This window comes from Mytilus trossulus, chromosome 3 (genome assembly GCF_036588685.1).
Source record: "Mytilus trossulus isolate FHL-02 chromosome 3, PNRI_Mtr1.1.1.hap1, whole genome shotgun sequence".
In the NCBI taxonomy this organism is placed as follows: domain Eukaryota; kingdom Metazoa; phylum Mollusca; class Bivalvia; order Mytilida; family Mytilidae; genus Mytilus; species Mytilus trossulus.
In genome coordinates this window covers 79930683-79947875 of record NC_086375.1, presented here as the reverse complement: position 1 = coordinate 79947875, position 17193 = coordinate 79930683, and the positions used below count along the sequence as shown (strand labels likewise).

Below are 17193 nucleotides of genomic sequence, written 5' to 3'. Positions count from 1 at the left end.
ATATACGTAATCTTGGAAGGAAAACTGACACACACATTCTAAATCAACTTCTTCGATCTTGAACTTTCAATAAAAAGACACGCTTACTATGTTTTATAAATTCATTTTTCTATTGCCAATTTGGTTGGTTAAATAGGAGTTTTTGGTATAGACCAAATTAAAAGGCCGAGTCAATTGGGGGGCGTAGAGAATGTGAGTCGACCCAAGTTGGATTTTTTAAAATTTATTTGAATAATAAAAGACAAATTATAGAAAGAATTAAAAATAACAACAACTATACTGTCTCAACTATTATTATTTCGATGTTCTGTGGAAGCCTGAGGCTTTTGTGCTCTGTTGTATTCTTTGGTATTCTCTGAAAGAAAAAAAACCGCTCCCGTCCCGTACTCGGGTTTTTTTTTCATCCCCCGAAAATGAAAATGAAAGTAGAGAAAGAAATGCCTCAATGGAGGAGATTAAATTGAAAAAAACAAACGAATGATGTATAGAGTTGATCAATTATGACATCATAGGTAAGAATTTAACTATGTCGGTAAATTAGGGTAAATTAGCAATACATTAATTATTTATTATAAATAAGACCACAGGAATCGGAAATTCTATCAATAAAAGTCTGGTATTATAATAGCAAGGATTTGTGTAGTGTCCCAGTCGACTTTTATAAATTGATGATTTTTTTTTTATTCCTGTTGCAGGGGTTTGTTAATATTGGCAAAGCTTACTGTCCATGCTATGATGGAATCCAAGAAAAATTAGACTTTCAGAGTTTGCATGAATAGGTAACCGGGCAAGTACTAGTAGCAAACCCTATCATTCCTGTGATAGCACATTTACTTGGATGTGTCTATATTTTATATAGCCACTTTTATCTCATGCCAATAATAACCCCAAAATGGGTTTCACTTATATCCCACAGAAATTTACATCATATACCCGAATAATTCAGTCGTTAAATTCCGCTGATCTATGAATACGTAACATTAACATCTCAAGTAGGAGAGATCAATAATGGGAGGGACAGAATTATTCGAGTTACATCACCATCTATTGGGAAGGAACCTTCAGGCCAAGTTCAGGGATCTATAGAATCACTGCTTATCAAATAGACTATGACACTTAAGAGATAACTGTATTGTATTTGAAGCTTTAAGGACTTCCATCGGTAGTTTTACTGTCGCAAATTTAGTTTACCTGGCAACACGGAGCGGAGACAGGTAAACGGGTATTTGCGACAGTAAAAATACCGATGGACGTCCGAAAACCTTCAAATACAATACAGTTATCTCTATTTTAATGCAAATACAATACAAATACAAATATTTTATTGGCACAAACACAATTACAATAATTGGCAAAGGCCCATATTACAGTGCATTACAACAATGAATACAGCATACATTTACTAGTATTTAAATATGTTATAAATAAGAAGCTAAAATCTCGTTTCTATACATCAGACATTTATGTATATAAGAACTAGTCACTTTCAGGACTTTTAAAGAATTACTATTAATACAACTATTAATATTTAGCTGATTTTCACTACAACATGTAGGAAGTATATTTAATATCTTATTTTTAAAGTTAAATCTATAGTTTGAAAAAAATTCACATTTCAGTAAAAAGTGATTTTCATCTTCTACCTCACCTGATTTACATACATTACAAACTCGTTCGTCGGTGGCTAAACCTAGATATCGCCCCTTTTCAATAGCAAGATTGTGTGCACTCAATCTAATTTTACACAGAGATGACCTTTCTAATCTATTACTTAGAACATCAACATAAGAACTACGCTGCTTTGAATTATGAAATTGTTGGTAAAATTTTAGTTTTGATGAATCATGAATTTTTGATGATTGATCCTGTGTGCACTGATCAATCACTCGTTGTTTAATACTTGGTAGATATTGTTTAATAGAAAAGTTTCCCCCAGCTAGGTTTGAAAATCCTAGATTGTTAAAAATAGAATAAAGTTTCTTTGTCCAGGGGTTATTTTTTTCAGTTGCCAGAAAAACTTTGGATATAAGTGCGTTTTCAGACCTTAAAATATGATCATAAAACTTAATACAAGAAAATGATATTTTTGAGCATAACGGTAGCCTGCAAAGCTCAGCTCTACAAGCAGCATTAATTGCTTTACAATGAACACCTAGAATTTCTTTTATGAATTTCATATGGAATTTTTCCAAAATGGAATTGTCTCCCGAATTATCAAAAACACCCCAAATCTCACTACAATACAGCAATATGGGGCTTACTAATGAATCAAATAATTTTTCTAAAAGTTTACAAGGATTATCCAATCCAATTGTTTTTTTAATCTTAAAACATGCTTTCCTAGCTTTTTCCATTAGTAAGGATACAGCTAAGTTAAAGTTGCCATTACACTTTAACATTATTCCCAAGTAGCAATATTTGGAGACAGTTTGTATGACATTATCATTATAAAAAAACTCATTTAGATATGTTTTACCATTAGAGTTAAAAACTAAAACCTTTGATTTTTGAACATTAACCTGTAGCTTCCAATTTGAGCAATATGTACTAAGAGTATTGAGACTGGCTTGCAAACCAGTTTTGCTTTCTGATAGTAATACAATATCATCAGCATATAATAAACAATTTACAGACAAATCACCAACTCTGACTGGTTCACAGCTACCATTGAATAAATCTTTTACAACATCATCAATAAAAATATTAAAAAGTGTGGGGCTTAAAACATCCTTTTGTTTAACACCTCGCTCTGAAGTGAATGCAGTACTAAGACCATTTGAAAATTTAATTCTAGTGGTAGTATTTTCATACATTGCAGAAAAAATTTTAAAAAGCTTTTTAGGTAAACCTGATTTTAAAAGTTTATAAAATAAGCCTACTCTCCATATGGTATCAAAGGCTTTACGTAGGTCTATGAAAGCAGCAAATACTTTCTTCTTTTTACTTTTATAGTGATCAATAATGGTTTTTAAAGAAAATATGTGATCAGCAGTTCTACAATTTTGTTTAAATCCTATTTGATATTGACTGATGAGAGATATGTTATTAACAAATTTCAGTAATCTTGAATGAATGACTCTATTAAAAAGTTTTCCCAAGTTAGAAGTGATAGAAATGCCCCTATAATTGCTAGGGTCCATTTTGCTTCCAGATTTATGTAAAAGGACTAGGAAACTATCATTCCATTTAGATGGGAATTGGCCAATATTTAGAATAAAATTAAACAGCTTTGTGAGAGGATTTAATATAGCCTGACCTCCATATTTAAGCATTTCATTTGATACCAAATCCATTGCAGTACTTTTCCCATTTTTAAGAGCTTTGATAGACTTAATTATTTCATCTGTAGTGATATCTACGTCTAAAATGTTATTAGATGGATCATTATCTATATTATCTTTTAATTGCTGGAAATGTTCCATTATGGTTTTATGGAAACTACTACAGTTATCATCACTTTTGTTTAACTTTTTAAAGAATTGAACAAAATTGTCATGAGGTATGTCCTGAAAGGAGTCAGCATTGTCATGCATCTTATCCAACTTATTTAACATTGCCCAAAATGATTTTGGATTCTTTTCAATATTATCATTTATATCCTTACAAATTTTGCAAAACAAGTTTATAATTAAATTTCAATCATTATTTCAGTGTAAAATCTTCATAAAAGAAAATTCCGTGAAAAGATGTTATCTTTTTTGGTCCCTACTCTAGGTGACGTCATAGGTAAGCTTCCGGCGTCAAACATAAACACCGGGCATTTTTTGGCTTCTGTGCCGCTTCAGAATGTAATAAAATTTGATAAAAAGAAGATTTTTAGGCGCAACAAGTGAGTTTTTTGTGTATTATTGTAGAAATAACATGTAAATATATTCCGAAATTCAAAATGTCGGCTTCCTTAGTTACAGACAAGGAGATAGAGAATTTTACTATTGCTGTCATCCAATCAGAACAATTGTAACAAAATAATTGCATTTAAATTGCATTAGAATTGTATTTCATTATATATCATGGATATAATTCAATCATCTTTACAAGTAGTAGAATATGTTTAATTTCTGCATCAATTAGTTAATTGACTTAGAATACAATGAAATATGACAGAGTAAAACAAATGTTAACACAAGGATTTGTATAGTGAGAGTGAGTCTCACTATACAAATCCTTGGTTAACACAATGAATGTGAACCTTGATGGTTCAGACTGTTAAACGTGATAACTACATAAATTATAATCAGTTTTGGATTACTAATGGTTGTAGAAGAAAAAAAGATTGGAGACCTAAACATTCTAGTTATCAACAGGGAATTGTACCTATAGTTAAAACAACACTATTCCTTGGTTAAAATTTTAAACCAAGGTCCAAAGCCAGGTTAAATCTGAATAATTTAACAAAGGATTTAATTAAATGTTAGATTTAACCGCATGAAGTACATGATGTAATACAGTAAATAATCTAGAGTTAAAATTTAATCAATGGTTATGATTAAATGAATAGACGAACATCCGACTCCAGATTGGTATATATTGTCTTATAAATTTATTAGCCAGAAATTAAAAAGGATTAGGAGGAAATTTTTTATTCAAGTTATATGCTTTCTGAATGTTATTCCTGTACATAGCATCAGTAAATTCAGAAATTTTTGTGATGTTTTTAACATTGCAAAGTTTAAATTGCCACCAGATATATATGCATGTAGGTTTCACAAAAACAATAGCTTCCATTTTTAGTTTTGATAACATTTGTCATTATTTGAACGCATCATTTCCTGAAATTACAATAATTATGTTGACATTTCAACAATTAAAATGAGCATGCAAATATTTGAATTTACAGTATAACTTAGTTGTATTCTTTATTTACATGTACTACAGGACGTTTACAGCAAATTTAAAAAAAATAAATGGATTTTAAACATTATGCTCTCTTATTGCAGAATGTATTGTTAAATGACATGATGAAGATGCAAACCTTAGCTATAGGAAGATGAAGTTATCACTTGTATTAGTTGGGGTAAGTTATATTATAACATGTTTGCTGATTACACATGTACCGGTACTGATTTATGGCTATGTTTTCAGTGGTAATATTATTAATGAAGGTTAAATCTATTTCATAAAAACCTACCACATCAATCATCACACCTTTTAGTGTAAAATTACACAATTCTGATGTTGAAATTAATGTGCATTCTTTTAGCTTTTATCTTGTCAATAGTGATGAAAAAAATATGTTAATTGGAATCTATTAAAACAGGATATCTTTAAAAGGAAAAAGGGTGCATACATTATCTATAGCATGATAAATCTTTTTTATCTAGGTCTTACATTTTATGTATTTGAAAGATTTTCAGGATACTTTTAAAGATGAAGTACACACAACAATTTAAGTTTGTTAACATCATCATGATCATGATGCCATAACCAAAATGCCAATATTATATTTTTAACCAGTTGTTTTCTTTTAGATATACATACATGTAGCAGAATCAGTGTTTAAAGCTTATGTTGACCAGTGTCCTTTGCAAGGTAAAGAGAGAATCTTCAGGTCTACATCAGTATGTCAATCTGTACAGCAATACCACTGTTTGTATGATGACGATTTACGGTTAGCAGAAATATGTCAAACTTTCAAACAACTTCCCCCAGGTAATAAAATATGTAATTTAAACAATATTTAGTTGTATTTGCTTTTCAAAACTTTCATGTTAGAATAAAATATAAACTTTTATTGAATGTCTTATTGATGCATCAATTATAATTCAATTAAAACTTATATTTAATTCCATAAAAAGTAACAGCAATATTATACATCCCTCTCCATCATCATGATCATGTGTGTTAATCTTTTGCAAGAAAAAGCGGCTTCATAACTAAAAAGAGTTTTTAGGGATATTATATAATGGACCTTAGTAAAAAAAAAATTGATGTTGTATCAGATGTTTTATAGGAGGGTATTTACCTTATTTTAACAGTTATTATAACATAATACATAATTATATATATGAAGCTTAAATATGCCATTTATAGAAAGATAATTGATTATGTAATAATTTACTGTAGATGTTGTGTCTGTAAAGAAATGATTCATTGTAAATGATTTCAGGAATCGCCAAAATAAGGAGAAAAAAAACAGAATAGCTGACTACTTTAACCATTAGAATATGAATCCTTATAAAAAAAAATAACATACTTGTAACAAATACAAGAAACAACACATTTTCCATGGTGCAGATAACCTGGTACAACTGTAGTGACTGTAGTGTATCTTTTCATCTTTGTCACCTTTGTCATTAAAGGAATTGATTTACTGAAATTTGTCAATGTATCTTATAATCAGTTTTGAAATATACAAAATGTTTTTTGACCCTATTAGATAAAAGAGTGGATATACTTAAGAATTGACTAACCATCATTGTGCAAGCTCTTTGACACTTTTTTGTAACATTTACAGGAAACTATCCCCGCTACAGTAGCTTTGGTGATGACATATACTATGATCCATGTCCAGCTGGGTTGTATCAAATGGGACCAGCCAAATCCTATGAAATAACAAATTGTTTGTTCACAAAATCTCATTGTACATCTGAGGGGCAAATAGTTTGCTCAAATGGAAGTGAAATATCTGATGTCACCTGCAGATGTGATTATCAGAATGGATATGCAATGGGTCAAACCAAATGTTGCTCTCCTACCTTATTTGAAGATTGCACTTGTTACAAAAAGAGATGTCCAGGTGAAAATCAAGAACTGGATCCAGGTAAAGTAAAACATAAAGAATCTTTATTTGATGGTCCAAATTCTCAATATAGTTGTTAACTACAATTAAGTAGTTCAAATTATTCTGTTTAAGATACCTTATTAAATGTAAGTTGTCAGTTGGTAGGTCGGTCGGTTGGTTGGCCTGTCTGTTGGTCGGTAAGCTTTATCATGTTTATTAATACTTTGCTTAATTTTCAAGTTAGAAGATTCCTGATTTTTTTTATTAGGCCACACCAATTTAATTTCTTGTTCTACGGATTTTTGGACTCCAAAATTTGGGGCGAGCGAGCGATTTGAAAATTTTAATAAAAAAATATTTAATTTGCAAATTTTTGAGGCGAAGCTTGAAAAGTAGAGGCTAGCGATTATAATTTTTTTTTGTAAACATAAAATAGTAGGTTTTGACAATATTAATGCTTGATTTATCACTTGTACTTTGACATTTCTTTAATTTCTGAAGTATTGTTTCCCTATTCACCAAGAAATAATTAAATCTGGTCTATGTATGACAATGAGACAATTCTCCATCCAAGTCATTCTATTTTCTTTTTTCTACATCAGTAAAATGACCCTTTGTCTGAAAAACAATTAAACATGTTAAAATTAAGCAAAAATTATTATGATAGATGTTTTAAATTTGACTTAATACTACTAGGCTGTATTTCTTTTCAAATGTTGACGTTTTGTCTTCTGTAAATAAGAAAACTAATGGTCAACTTTGATCTCTGCATTTTTCCCCAAATTTTCTTGGAATCAAATAATGATTATCAATATGAAATAAGAAATACTGTGATGTTTTTATTATTGTGAAAAATGCAACAGGGTTATCATCGCAATAATTAAAACTTGCATTTTGAATTTTTCATATCAATCAAACACTATTTTTCTGAATATCGCAAAAAGCCTAAAATAAAATCGCAATAATAAATGCCCCCAATAATTTATGCATTTACAGTCTAGACATAAAGTTTTCATATTGATGATATTTATAAAATGGGACACAGACAAATTTAATAAAAAAATTTTGTAAACATAAAATAGTAGGTTTTGACAATATTAATGCTTGATTTATCACTTGTACTTTGACATTTCTTGAATTTCTGAAGTATTGTTTCCCTATTCACCAAGAAATAATTAAATCTGGTCTATGTATGACAATGAGACAATTCTCCATCCAAGTCATTCTATTTTCTTTTTTCTACATCAGTAAAATGACCCTTTGTCTGAGCATGGAAGTATTATATTGATACTTCCATGGTCTGAGGGTGGGTTGTTCTCAACCTGATAATAGCAAACACAGGTCAGAGTACGGCCTTTTACACAGGGCTTTGATACAGACCAAACAGCAAGCTAAAAAGGACACCCAAATTATAAGCATACACAATTCGAACAGGAAACCCAACGATCTAATTTATATATTCGAACGGTAAAATACCAATGTACAACATCAACAAACGATGCTGAACGACAGGCCCCTGAATCAATCAGGACAGGTGCATAAACATGCATTGGCTTTGGATAGTTTTGTTTCGCCAGCATACAATATAATATAATTGCAGTTGAAGGCAAATCCTTCAGAAGTTCTTTCTACTTTATTCTAACAACGAACATTTGTTGATAGGGAATATAAGTAGGGGGAAAGAAACCATTTTTTTTTTCTTAAAAGGTATTTCCGCTGTTCTAAATTTATATCGGAGCACTCCCGCTTTGAATAAATAGGTTTCATGCTAAAACAAATATTCTCACAGATATTTACACAGTGTGGTGGGGTGCTTTCATGTTTAAAATCGTTATATATACAGGTTAGACTGTGATTTTAAAGACAGATATTGATATCTTTTTATAATATTTACAAAAAAAACAGTGCGGGAAATGGACATGATTACATTTCCGGATGCGGGAAGCGGGAATATAAAAAAAATAAAAAAAATCTGTTTTGAAAAAAAATGATGCGGGCGGGTCCGTCGAACAAGGAATCAAATTGGTGTGGCCTTAAGATCTTTGAATAAATTAATAAATTTCTGTATGATAACATTAAACAAAAATTTTAGTTCTGTCAAGTTTTAGAGAGAGAAAAACAATTAAACATGTTAAAATTAAGCAAAAATTATTATGATAGATGTTTAAATTTGACTTAATACTACTAGGCTGTATTTCTTTTCAAATGTTGACGTTTTGTCTTCTGTAAATAAGAAAACTAATGGTCAACTTTGATCTCTGCATTTTTCCCCAAATTTTCTTGGAATCAAATAATGATTATCAATATGAAATAAGAAATACTGTGATGTTTTTATTATTGTGAAAAATGCAACAGGGTTATCATCGCAATAATTAAAACTTGCATTTTGAATTTTTCATATCAATCAAACACTATTTTTCTGAATATCGCAAAAAGCCTAAAATAAAATCGCAATAATAAATGCCCCCAATAATTTATGCATTTACAGTCTAGACATAAAGTTTTCATATTGATGATATTTATAAAATGGGACACAGACAAATTTGTTTTGTTTTAAATGAAAAAAATGTATGAAGTGTAAAAAGTAAAATCACAAAAATACTGAACTCTGAGGAATTCAATCGGAAAGTCCCTAATCACATGGCAAAATTAAATGACAAAACACATCAAATGAATTGACAACAACTGCCATATTCCTGACTTGATACAGGCATTTTCAAATTTAGAAAATGGCGGATTAAACCTGGTTTTGTAGCGCTAAACCTCTCACTTTTACAACAGTCTCATCAAATTCTGTTATATTTACAACAATGTGTGAACAAAACAGACATAATAAATAAAATAGACAAAATATGGGCACATATTAAGTTTCATATTGATTCTAGATCATAGTATAATAAATATTAAGTCTTAGTATACAAATGCATTAAGGATCTATATAGGTTGCATGTATACTATATAATTAGTTTTAGATCACTAAGTTATGTGTTGACAAGTGGTTGCATGAAGACTGTATATACTTACTTTCAGATTACAGATGTGTTAACAAATGCAAACCTGGTTTTGTAAGAAAACAAGGAGAGTTTGATTGTACCTTGATAGTTCAAACAAAAAACATGTAAGTTATAAGGAAGGTAAAACTACTGGATGAAAACATACGAGTCTTTATTCTATGTATATAAAAAAAATCCTCTCTGCAAATTAAGTTTTTTGTTACATTTAACATTAGTGTCATTACATGTTTAAGTTTAAATACCTTTTTCATGCTTTTCTTAATATTATTATCTTATTAAATTATATGAACAAGGAGAAGTGGTATAATTACCAATGAAACAACTATACAACAGAGATCAAAGGACTTGGATGTAAGCAACATCATAAAAACCCTAGCAATATGCTTAAATATCAAAAAAATAATACATGCTTGCATGAACATTTGTTTTGCATTCTGTTCCAAAAATATTTATCTGAAATTTGACTGCCTGACTCATGACATGAGTTTTGTATGGATATAATCTGGTTAATTCCTGACATGAGATAAATGGTCATCAAATAGTGTACAAAATGAGAAGGATTCAGTATCAGTTCTAAACATAATTACATTTCAACGCATAAGTTAAAGACAAACAAGTACTACACCATGTTTTATGTCATAAAGAACAATGCAGTATACATTTAACTAGAATAAAGCATAGTTAAATTAGTTTTACCCCTGGTTTTCTTGCTTAGTACTCATGTTCTTTTTATCTTCTTGTTTTGTACTCATGTTCTTATAATTTTTCTTTTGTAGAACAAAACCTGCTTCAAACAATAGTTCTTTAAGTAAGTTTTTTTTATAAAACTTTAAGGTTTAGAAAATCCCATGTATTTATACTATAGATAAAAGAAGACGTGGTATGAGTGCCCATGAGACCACTCTCCATCCTAGTAACAATTTGTTAAAGTAAACCATTACAGGTCAAAGAAATGTCTTTAACATGGAGCCTTGGCTCACACTAAACAGCAAGCTACAAAGGGCCACAAAAATAACCAGTGTAAAATCATTCAAACAGGAAAACCAATGGTCTAATAGATATCAAAAATGAGAAACTAGAAACGCTTATGGACCACATCAACAAACAACAACTACTGAACCTCAGATTCCTAACTTGGGACAGTTGCAAACAAATGCAGCAGGTTTAAACGTTTTGATAGGTAAGAACCTTCACCCTTATCTGAAACAATAGGGTAACATCAAAACATAGAAAGACACACTATAAAATATCAATTGATATGGCTTTACTCAATCAAAAGACAGAATAGCACAAGTGAACATACACTGAACCAATATGTTTGATCTATAGGATACAATGTAAATATAAAATCAATAAAATAAAATAAAAGGTTGAATAAATAAGGTCAACAGTAGTATACTGCTGTGAGATGGTCAACAATATTGAAAAAAAAAACCAATTATCTTGAACCAAAAGCTGCAAAATACAATTATAAACACCGGTAAATGAAAATAATTTTGTTATAAGATATACAGTTTAGATGGAGAATGGAAATATTATTTACAAAGTTGTTCATAGTATGAAGGAGTGAAAATTTACAGTTGTACCAAACACTTATTAAAGCTTGTATATTGACGAGATATAACCCTGTATAAGTAAACAAAAAATAACAAAAATATACAAATAGTATCAACAGGTCAAATAAATACTAAAAAACATCCCACGGATTTAGTATATGTCTATCATCCTGTTTAAATGAACTGTATATCATGTCAAATGTTCAATCAAAATTTCTTTTCTTCTGAGAGAATTTTATAAAATCACATCATCATTCAATGTTCGCAGTGCAACAGCTCTATTTACTCATAAGACATAAGCAAATTCTACTTTAAAAAAAAAACCATGATATTGTTATTTTCATGACAATAAGTCAATATCTATAATGCTAATGTGCCCCAATTAATAAACTTTAGTAATTGACTGAAGATTTAAGTAAAAAGGGTGTTGAGGAGTAAAATAATAGTCTTGACTGCATCTATTTCAGTGCAAGAAACTTATCAGTGGTTGTTGTTATATATATCTTCTACAAGTTTTTCTCCTGTAAAGGATTTAGTGTTCATAACTGTTTTAGTCTCTGTTAAATGTATTTACTACTTGTTTATATTATCAGGAACTTTCAGTTTGACATGGTACATATACTTGTATAATGTTTAAGAATATAGTTTTTTTTATCATTGCCCTTTTTCATGGTGTTTATGTTGTTGGTTCTTATCTCTATAATATACACCTTGCATCTCCTTTTATTCATGATAGTCATATAAGTAGTTGTAACAAAATATTGCCTCGTTTTGTTCACATGTAATACTATATTTATAAAAATGATGAAAATAATTCACTAACCTATAAAACATAACATTATTACAGACCTTGGAAGCAAAAAGAGAACAGACCTATTTAATGATAATGCTTTTAAGCATTATGATATTACCGACATGCAAACCATCCTCTACATCCTTATTGGCTTATACATACTGCATATAGTAGTTGTAATATGTAAGTATTTATGTATTTTCACCTGATTCACCAATGGTCAAAAGTATGTCTAGTAACCTCTCTGACTCAACTTTCTTTGTCTGTCCATCCATCAGACAGACCTTTGATAGAATTTTTATCAAAGTTGTAGGGTGTAATGAATTTTTACCTCAACTATGGAACCACTTTTGGTTGATGAACATGTAGTTTGAAATAATTGAAAACAGAAAATTTTCATCAATCTTTTCTTGGCTTCTATGAAGCAAAAAATTAATATTTTGTATGAGTCTTGAGAGCATAAAAGCTATTATTATACGACCGCAAAAACTTTTCGTTCCTATATTGCTATCATGTCGTTGACTTCCAAAGACAATCACTTTAGCTGAATGGATTTCTATGAAAATTACCATAAGGTTCTATACCACAAAAAAGGTAGGGGGTTATGGTACCAACAGGTTTGGAATTATGGGCCAAAAATATGCCAAAAACAAACATTTTTGTAGTTTCTAGACATTAACTTGTGTGTTAGTGTATGGATCTCATTGATATTGTACCACAAGGTTCCCTACCACAAAGGGTAGGATTGAGCTTGGGGTTGATAGTCTCAAACAGAAAAAAGAATAAGGGACAAAAGGGGCCAAAAACAAAATTGTTTTCTTGTTTCCAGACAATAACTTGTGTTAAAGCTTATCAAACTCTCTGAATGGTACATTTTTTCCAAAAAAGAAATAATGTTCAAAATCATGGGGGAGGGGTTAGAAAATTTTGGATTTTTTTTTCAAATATTTTGGGAGGGTTCATATTTGAAATTTCATATTTTTCTTTGAAATTTGAAATATTTCATTTTGTTAGCAGTTTTTGTGGGAAGATGGGAATTTTTTTTTCTAAATTTTTATTTGATTGGGTTCAATGAGACAAAAAGATGATGATATCTGAATACCGTTACCTGAATATTACTTATAGAATATGCTAGAGCTTATTGCAATTACAATGATTCCATGATGATGGAGGCTTGTTCAACATATTACTGCAGGGCCTTAACTAGGGTTCGAATTCAGGGGAGGCAGGGGTTTGGAGCCGCTTATTGAGGCCCCCTACTGATTTTTTTTTCTTTTAAAAAAATGGCTAAAAATTACTGGTTTTCCTTCGATTTCCTTACTAAAGAAACATCAGTATTACTTGAACCTGCATGAATCAATTTTTATGCAAAAACAAGCAGAAATCACAGTGCTGTTTGGGGTGAGCCAAGGCCCTGTCTTAAAGACCGTACTTTGACCTATAATTATTAACATTAAATACATTGTGACCGCGGTTTTTTTCTAAATAAAATCAATGGCTAAAAATTACCAGTTTTCCTTTGATTTCCTTACTTTAAGACTCGTCAGTAATGCTTGATCCTGGAAGCAATTTTTATGCAATAATTATTATCTGTGTTTAAAGATATTTTTGTTTGAAATTCAGGGGAGGCAGAGTTATCTCCCCTGCCTCATAGGTAGTTACCGCCCTGAACTGCACATTAAATGCATATTCAGACAAAAACATTGGATTTGACTGAGAAGTAATGTCACAGCTGAATGCATACAAGAAATGCTTACCGTGTCTAGAAACCTACTGGGGTAGTCATAATCATTTGGAATTTATGCCATTTTTTACCTATACATGCTATAAGGCTATATATATATTCTTAAAAAAAACCAAGATGAAGGTTTGAAAGCTTATCTTTCCACATTTAATGATTTAAAGAAGAATAATCAAATGTTTTGTTACTTTTGCTTTTACAGTCTATGGTGCATCCACTGAAAGATGGAGGCCATTCAGGTATAAACTCTTCCCATTCCTAGCTTGGACTTCGATTATGACACTCTTTTTAGGTAGGTTGGTTTTTAAGTTTTGTGAAAAATCCATGTATCTTTTTTAAAGTTTTTGCATTCCTTTGAGAAAATCATTTACATTGAAAATATTTGAAAAAGGGAAATTTCAGTCTGTTTTTACACTTACATCATCAATGAAAGTGTTGTCTTTATTTCATTGAATTCTGAAAGAAGATTAAATTTTAAAAAGTTGTCACTAATTGTATATTTTTCATTCATATACATTTTGAGATAATTCTTATATTTCAGCTCTTTCTATAGTGTTTGCAGATTTTAAGTGGACTGCACAAATTGTTTTCTCTGTATTTACAATAGAATTGTTATGTAAGTATGAAGTTAGCATAATGTACACCTTTTAAAAGTAAGTCAATTCAGATCAGGATTTAAATGTGACAGAACGAGTCTGGCTTGTATTGTTTAATACTTTTATTTTATTATGCCCCATTTATGGGCATTAAGTTTTCTGATCTGTGCGTCCATTCGTTCATCCGTCCATTTGTTCATCCATCCATTTGTTCCTCCGTCTGTCCCGCTTCAAGATTAAAGGTTTTGGTTGAAGTAGTTTTAGATGAAGTCAAAGTCCAATCAACTTGAAACTTATTACACATGTTCCTTATTATATGATCTTTCTAATTTACTCCATTTTCAAGGTCCACTGAACATAGAAACTGTAGTTGGGATTTGGCATCCGTGTACAATGGATACATTGTTGTTTTTGATTTGAGTTGTTAAATACATTTGTTACTGATTGCATATGATTCTGTCACAGTGGAGACATAGGTATGTCCATCTTGTGGGCATAAGTGGTGTTTGCTATTTTTGTACCCCCTGCTTTAGGAAGTGGGTGTTTTATAGGTTAGTCCATTTGTGGTTTCATTCATTCAACATTCTATCCCAGTTTTGTATCAGCATCTGCCTCTGAATCACATGAAAGAAATTTATTTAGCAACTTTAACAGAATTATTTTCTCATGAAGTACAAATGAATTGGTTTAATCATCTTATTAAAATTATTTTTATGGTTTTCTTTATACTTTTCTTTATTTAACTTAAACAAGGACTTAATCTAATTTGAGAACCCATTTTGATTTCAAAAGTGGGGTCCCTTGGCAAAAAGGATGAAAGAAACCTGTCTTTCACATTCAACATGTTTTCTTTGAAATTAAAAATCAAAATTAAAATTTAAGGACTGATGACAAAAAAAGATCACAAATATTGTTATGAATTGAAGTAGACAGTAATTCTATACATATTGTTGTCTTGGCTTGTAAAATATTTTTTAAATTTTCCTTAGACTGACTATAATACGGAAGCGTATTAGCGCCACACATTTTTTTTTTTTTTTTTTCCTATGTTTGCGTTATAACGCAAAGGTAATGTTTGTGTTATAAGGCAAAGGTTTGCTTTATAACGCAAAGGTTTGCGTTGTAACGCAAAATGTTTGCGTTATAACGCAAAGGTTTGCGTTATAACGCAAAGGTTTGCGTTATAAAGCAAAGGTTTGCGTTATAACGCAAACATAGGACAAAAAAATGTGTGGCGCTAATACGCTTCCGTACTATAACCCAAATCCTTTAGATAAGAAATCTTTATGCCAAAGAAAAAAAAAAGAAAAGGACTAGGGGCTATAAGGGCCATTTTTGGCCCCACCCCCAAATTTCATTTAAATTGTCATGTTGTAAGTCTATACCATAGACCTTCTGAAAATAATCGAATGTTGGGTCTAGCTCGTTTATTCTGTTGCCTAGCAACCACTAAAATGGCAGAGTTAAACTCATCAAATATGATTATTATACAGCTTTAATATATCTATATTTGAAATTGAACCTGTTTAGCATGTAGTGAACTTTACACTTGCACACTATTTAAATATTACATAATTAATTGCACATTTTTGCCAAATTCACTGTTGTTTCTCCCTAGCAACATATCTGTGCCCATGGCAACCGCGATTTGTTTTCTATTTCCAAGATTTAATTTTAAATATATTGAAACAGAAAGGCAATTTAAGATGTAAATTGTAAAAAGAAACCAACTCCAAGGTAAATATTAAGGGGGAAAGCAATATTGAAACACCAACAAACAAAACAAAACACCAGGTATTGCTGATATATACAGATTGTGCATCTCATGCTGGGTGGGGTCTCATTTATCAGCGACAAGAAGAATAATATAAAGACAAGACACATTTAGCGCTAAGAAATCTTAATATTGATTATCTTAAATTAATAGATACAGATGCATGCATTACAGGGTGTTTTCAAAAGTCAGTGTATTTCCATGACAGTAGTTATGTTTCCGGAAGGGGTTGGGGTTGAAGGGGGCACTTCTATTTACACCTTTTTAAGCTTGAATAAGTGAAAAGTTAAGAAAACTATCAGATATATATGATATAACTATTTTTCCTACGCAATTTGTGAAAAGGTATATATTTTTAAAATGTAAAGCTAGGTAAGGTAACAAAACAGCGGCACCCCTATCAATTAAGTATTGAAGTACACCCCTCCCCACCCCACCCCCTCTAGACTTATGTAAAGGATCGTTAGGGTCGACTTTTCGAAAGTCATTTTTTTTTTTGGTTATTTATTTCAGTCGTCCAGACTTATAACCGTATCATTCTATAGAATAACAAAACTGGAACATGCTACTATATCAAATAAATCTGTATTCTTAGATTTTTTTCTATATTTATTATATATATATATAAAGTGCCTAGAAAATCATATATATTATTTGTTTTATTGTAGTTTTTGTCAATGTGACTAGTTTACTTTTCCCCTTCACTAATCTCAAGTGTCGTATGACTTGGTCTTTGATCCTCATGACAATATTCATTATATATTCGTCAAAATTATTGAAGACAAGAATGTGTCTTTAGTACATGGATGCCCAAATCGCAAGACTAACAATGGCCTGGAAATCCTAGGTTAAGACAGGCCCAAAAACAGATTTAAACATGTTATTTTTGCGATCTCAAACCCCCTCTTCCTTTACCTCTAGGCAAAGTAGAAAAATATCAAACACACAATACACACAGTAAAATTTACTTCAAAAAAGTCTGAGTTTGATGTTAGATT

At 30.6% G+C, this 17193-nt stretch overlaps 2 protein-coding genes across 2 annotated transcripts in view; both read left to right on the top strand.

Annotated features, from left to right (window-relative positions):
• The first annotated feature begins 444 nt into the window (after positions 1-444).
• On the top strand, positions 445-13742 carry LOC134711060 (uncharacterized). Its single transcript, XM_063571490.1, has 9 exons — positions 445-512; positions 696-779; positions 4938-5014; positions 5469-5649; positions 6455-6760; positions 9752-9839; positions 10512-10543; positions 12139-12267; positions 13708-13742. Exons 3-9 carry the CDS (start codon positions 4988-4990, stop codon positions 13740-13742), a joined length of 798 nt encoding a protein of 265 aa, XP_063427560.1. The 5' UTR covers positions 445-512; positions 696-779; positions 4938-4987.
• A 291-nt stretch (positions 13743-14033) lies between these two features.
• LOC134712569 (putative ankyrin repeat protein RF_0381) overlaps positions 14034-17193 on the top strand; it is a 31045-nt gene continuing 27885 nt past the window's right edge. Inside the window, exons 1-2 of the mRNA XM_063574268.1 lie at positions 14034-14117; positions 14367-14441. Coding sequence (XP_063430338.1) covers positions 14102-14117; positions 14367-14441 — 91 coding nt within the window. The 5' untranslated portion in view covers positions 14034-14101. The remainder of the gene's footprint in view (positions 14118-14366; positions 14442-17193) is intronic.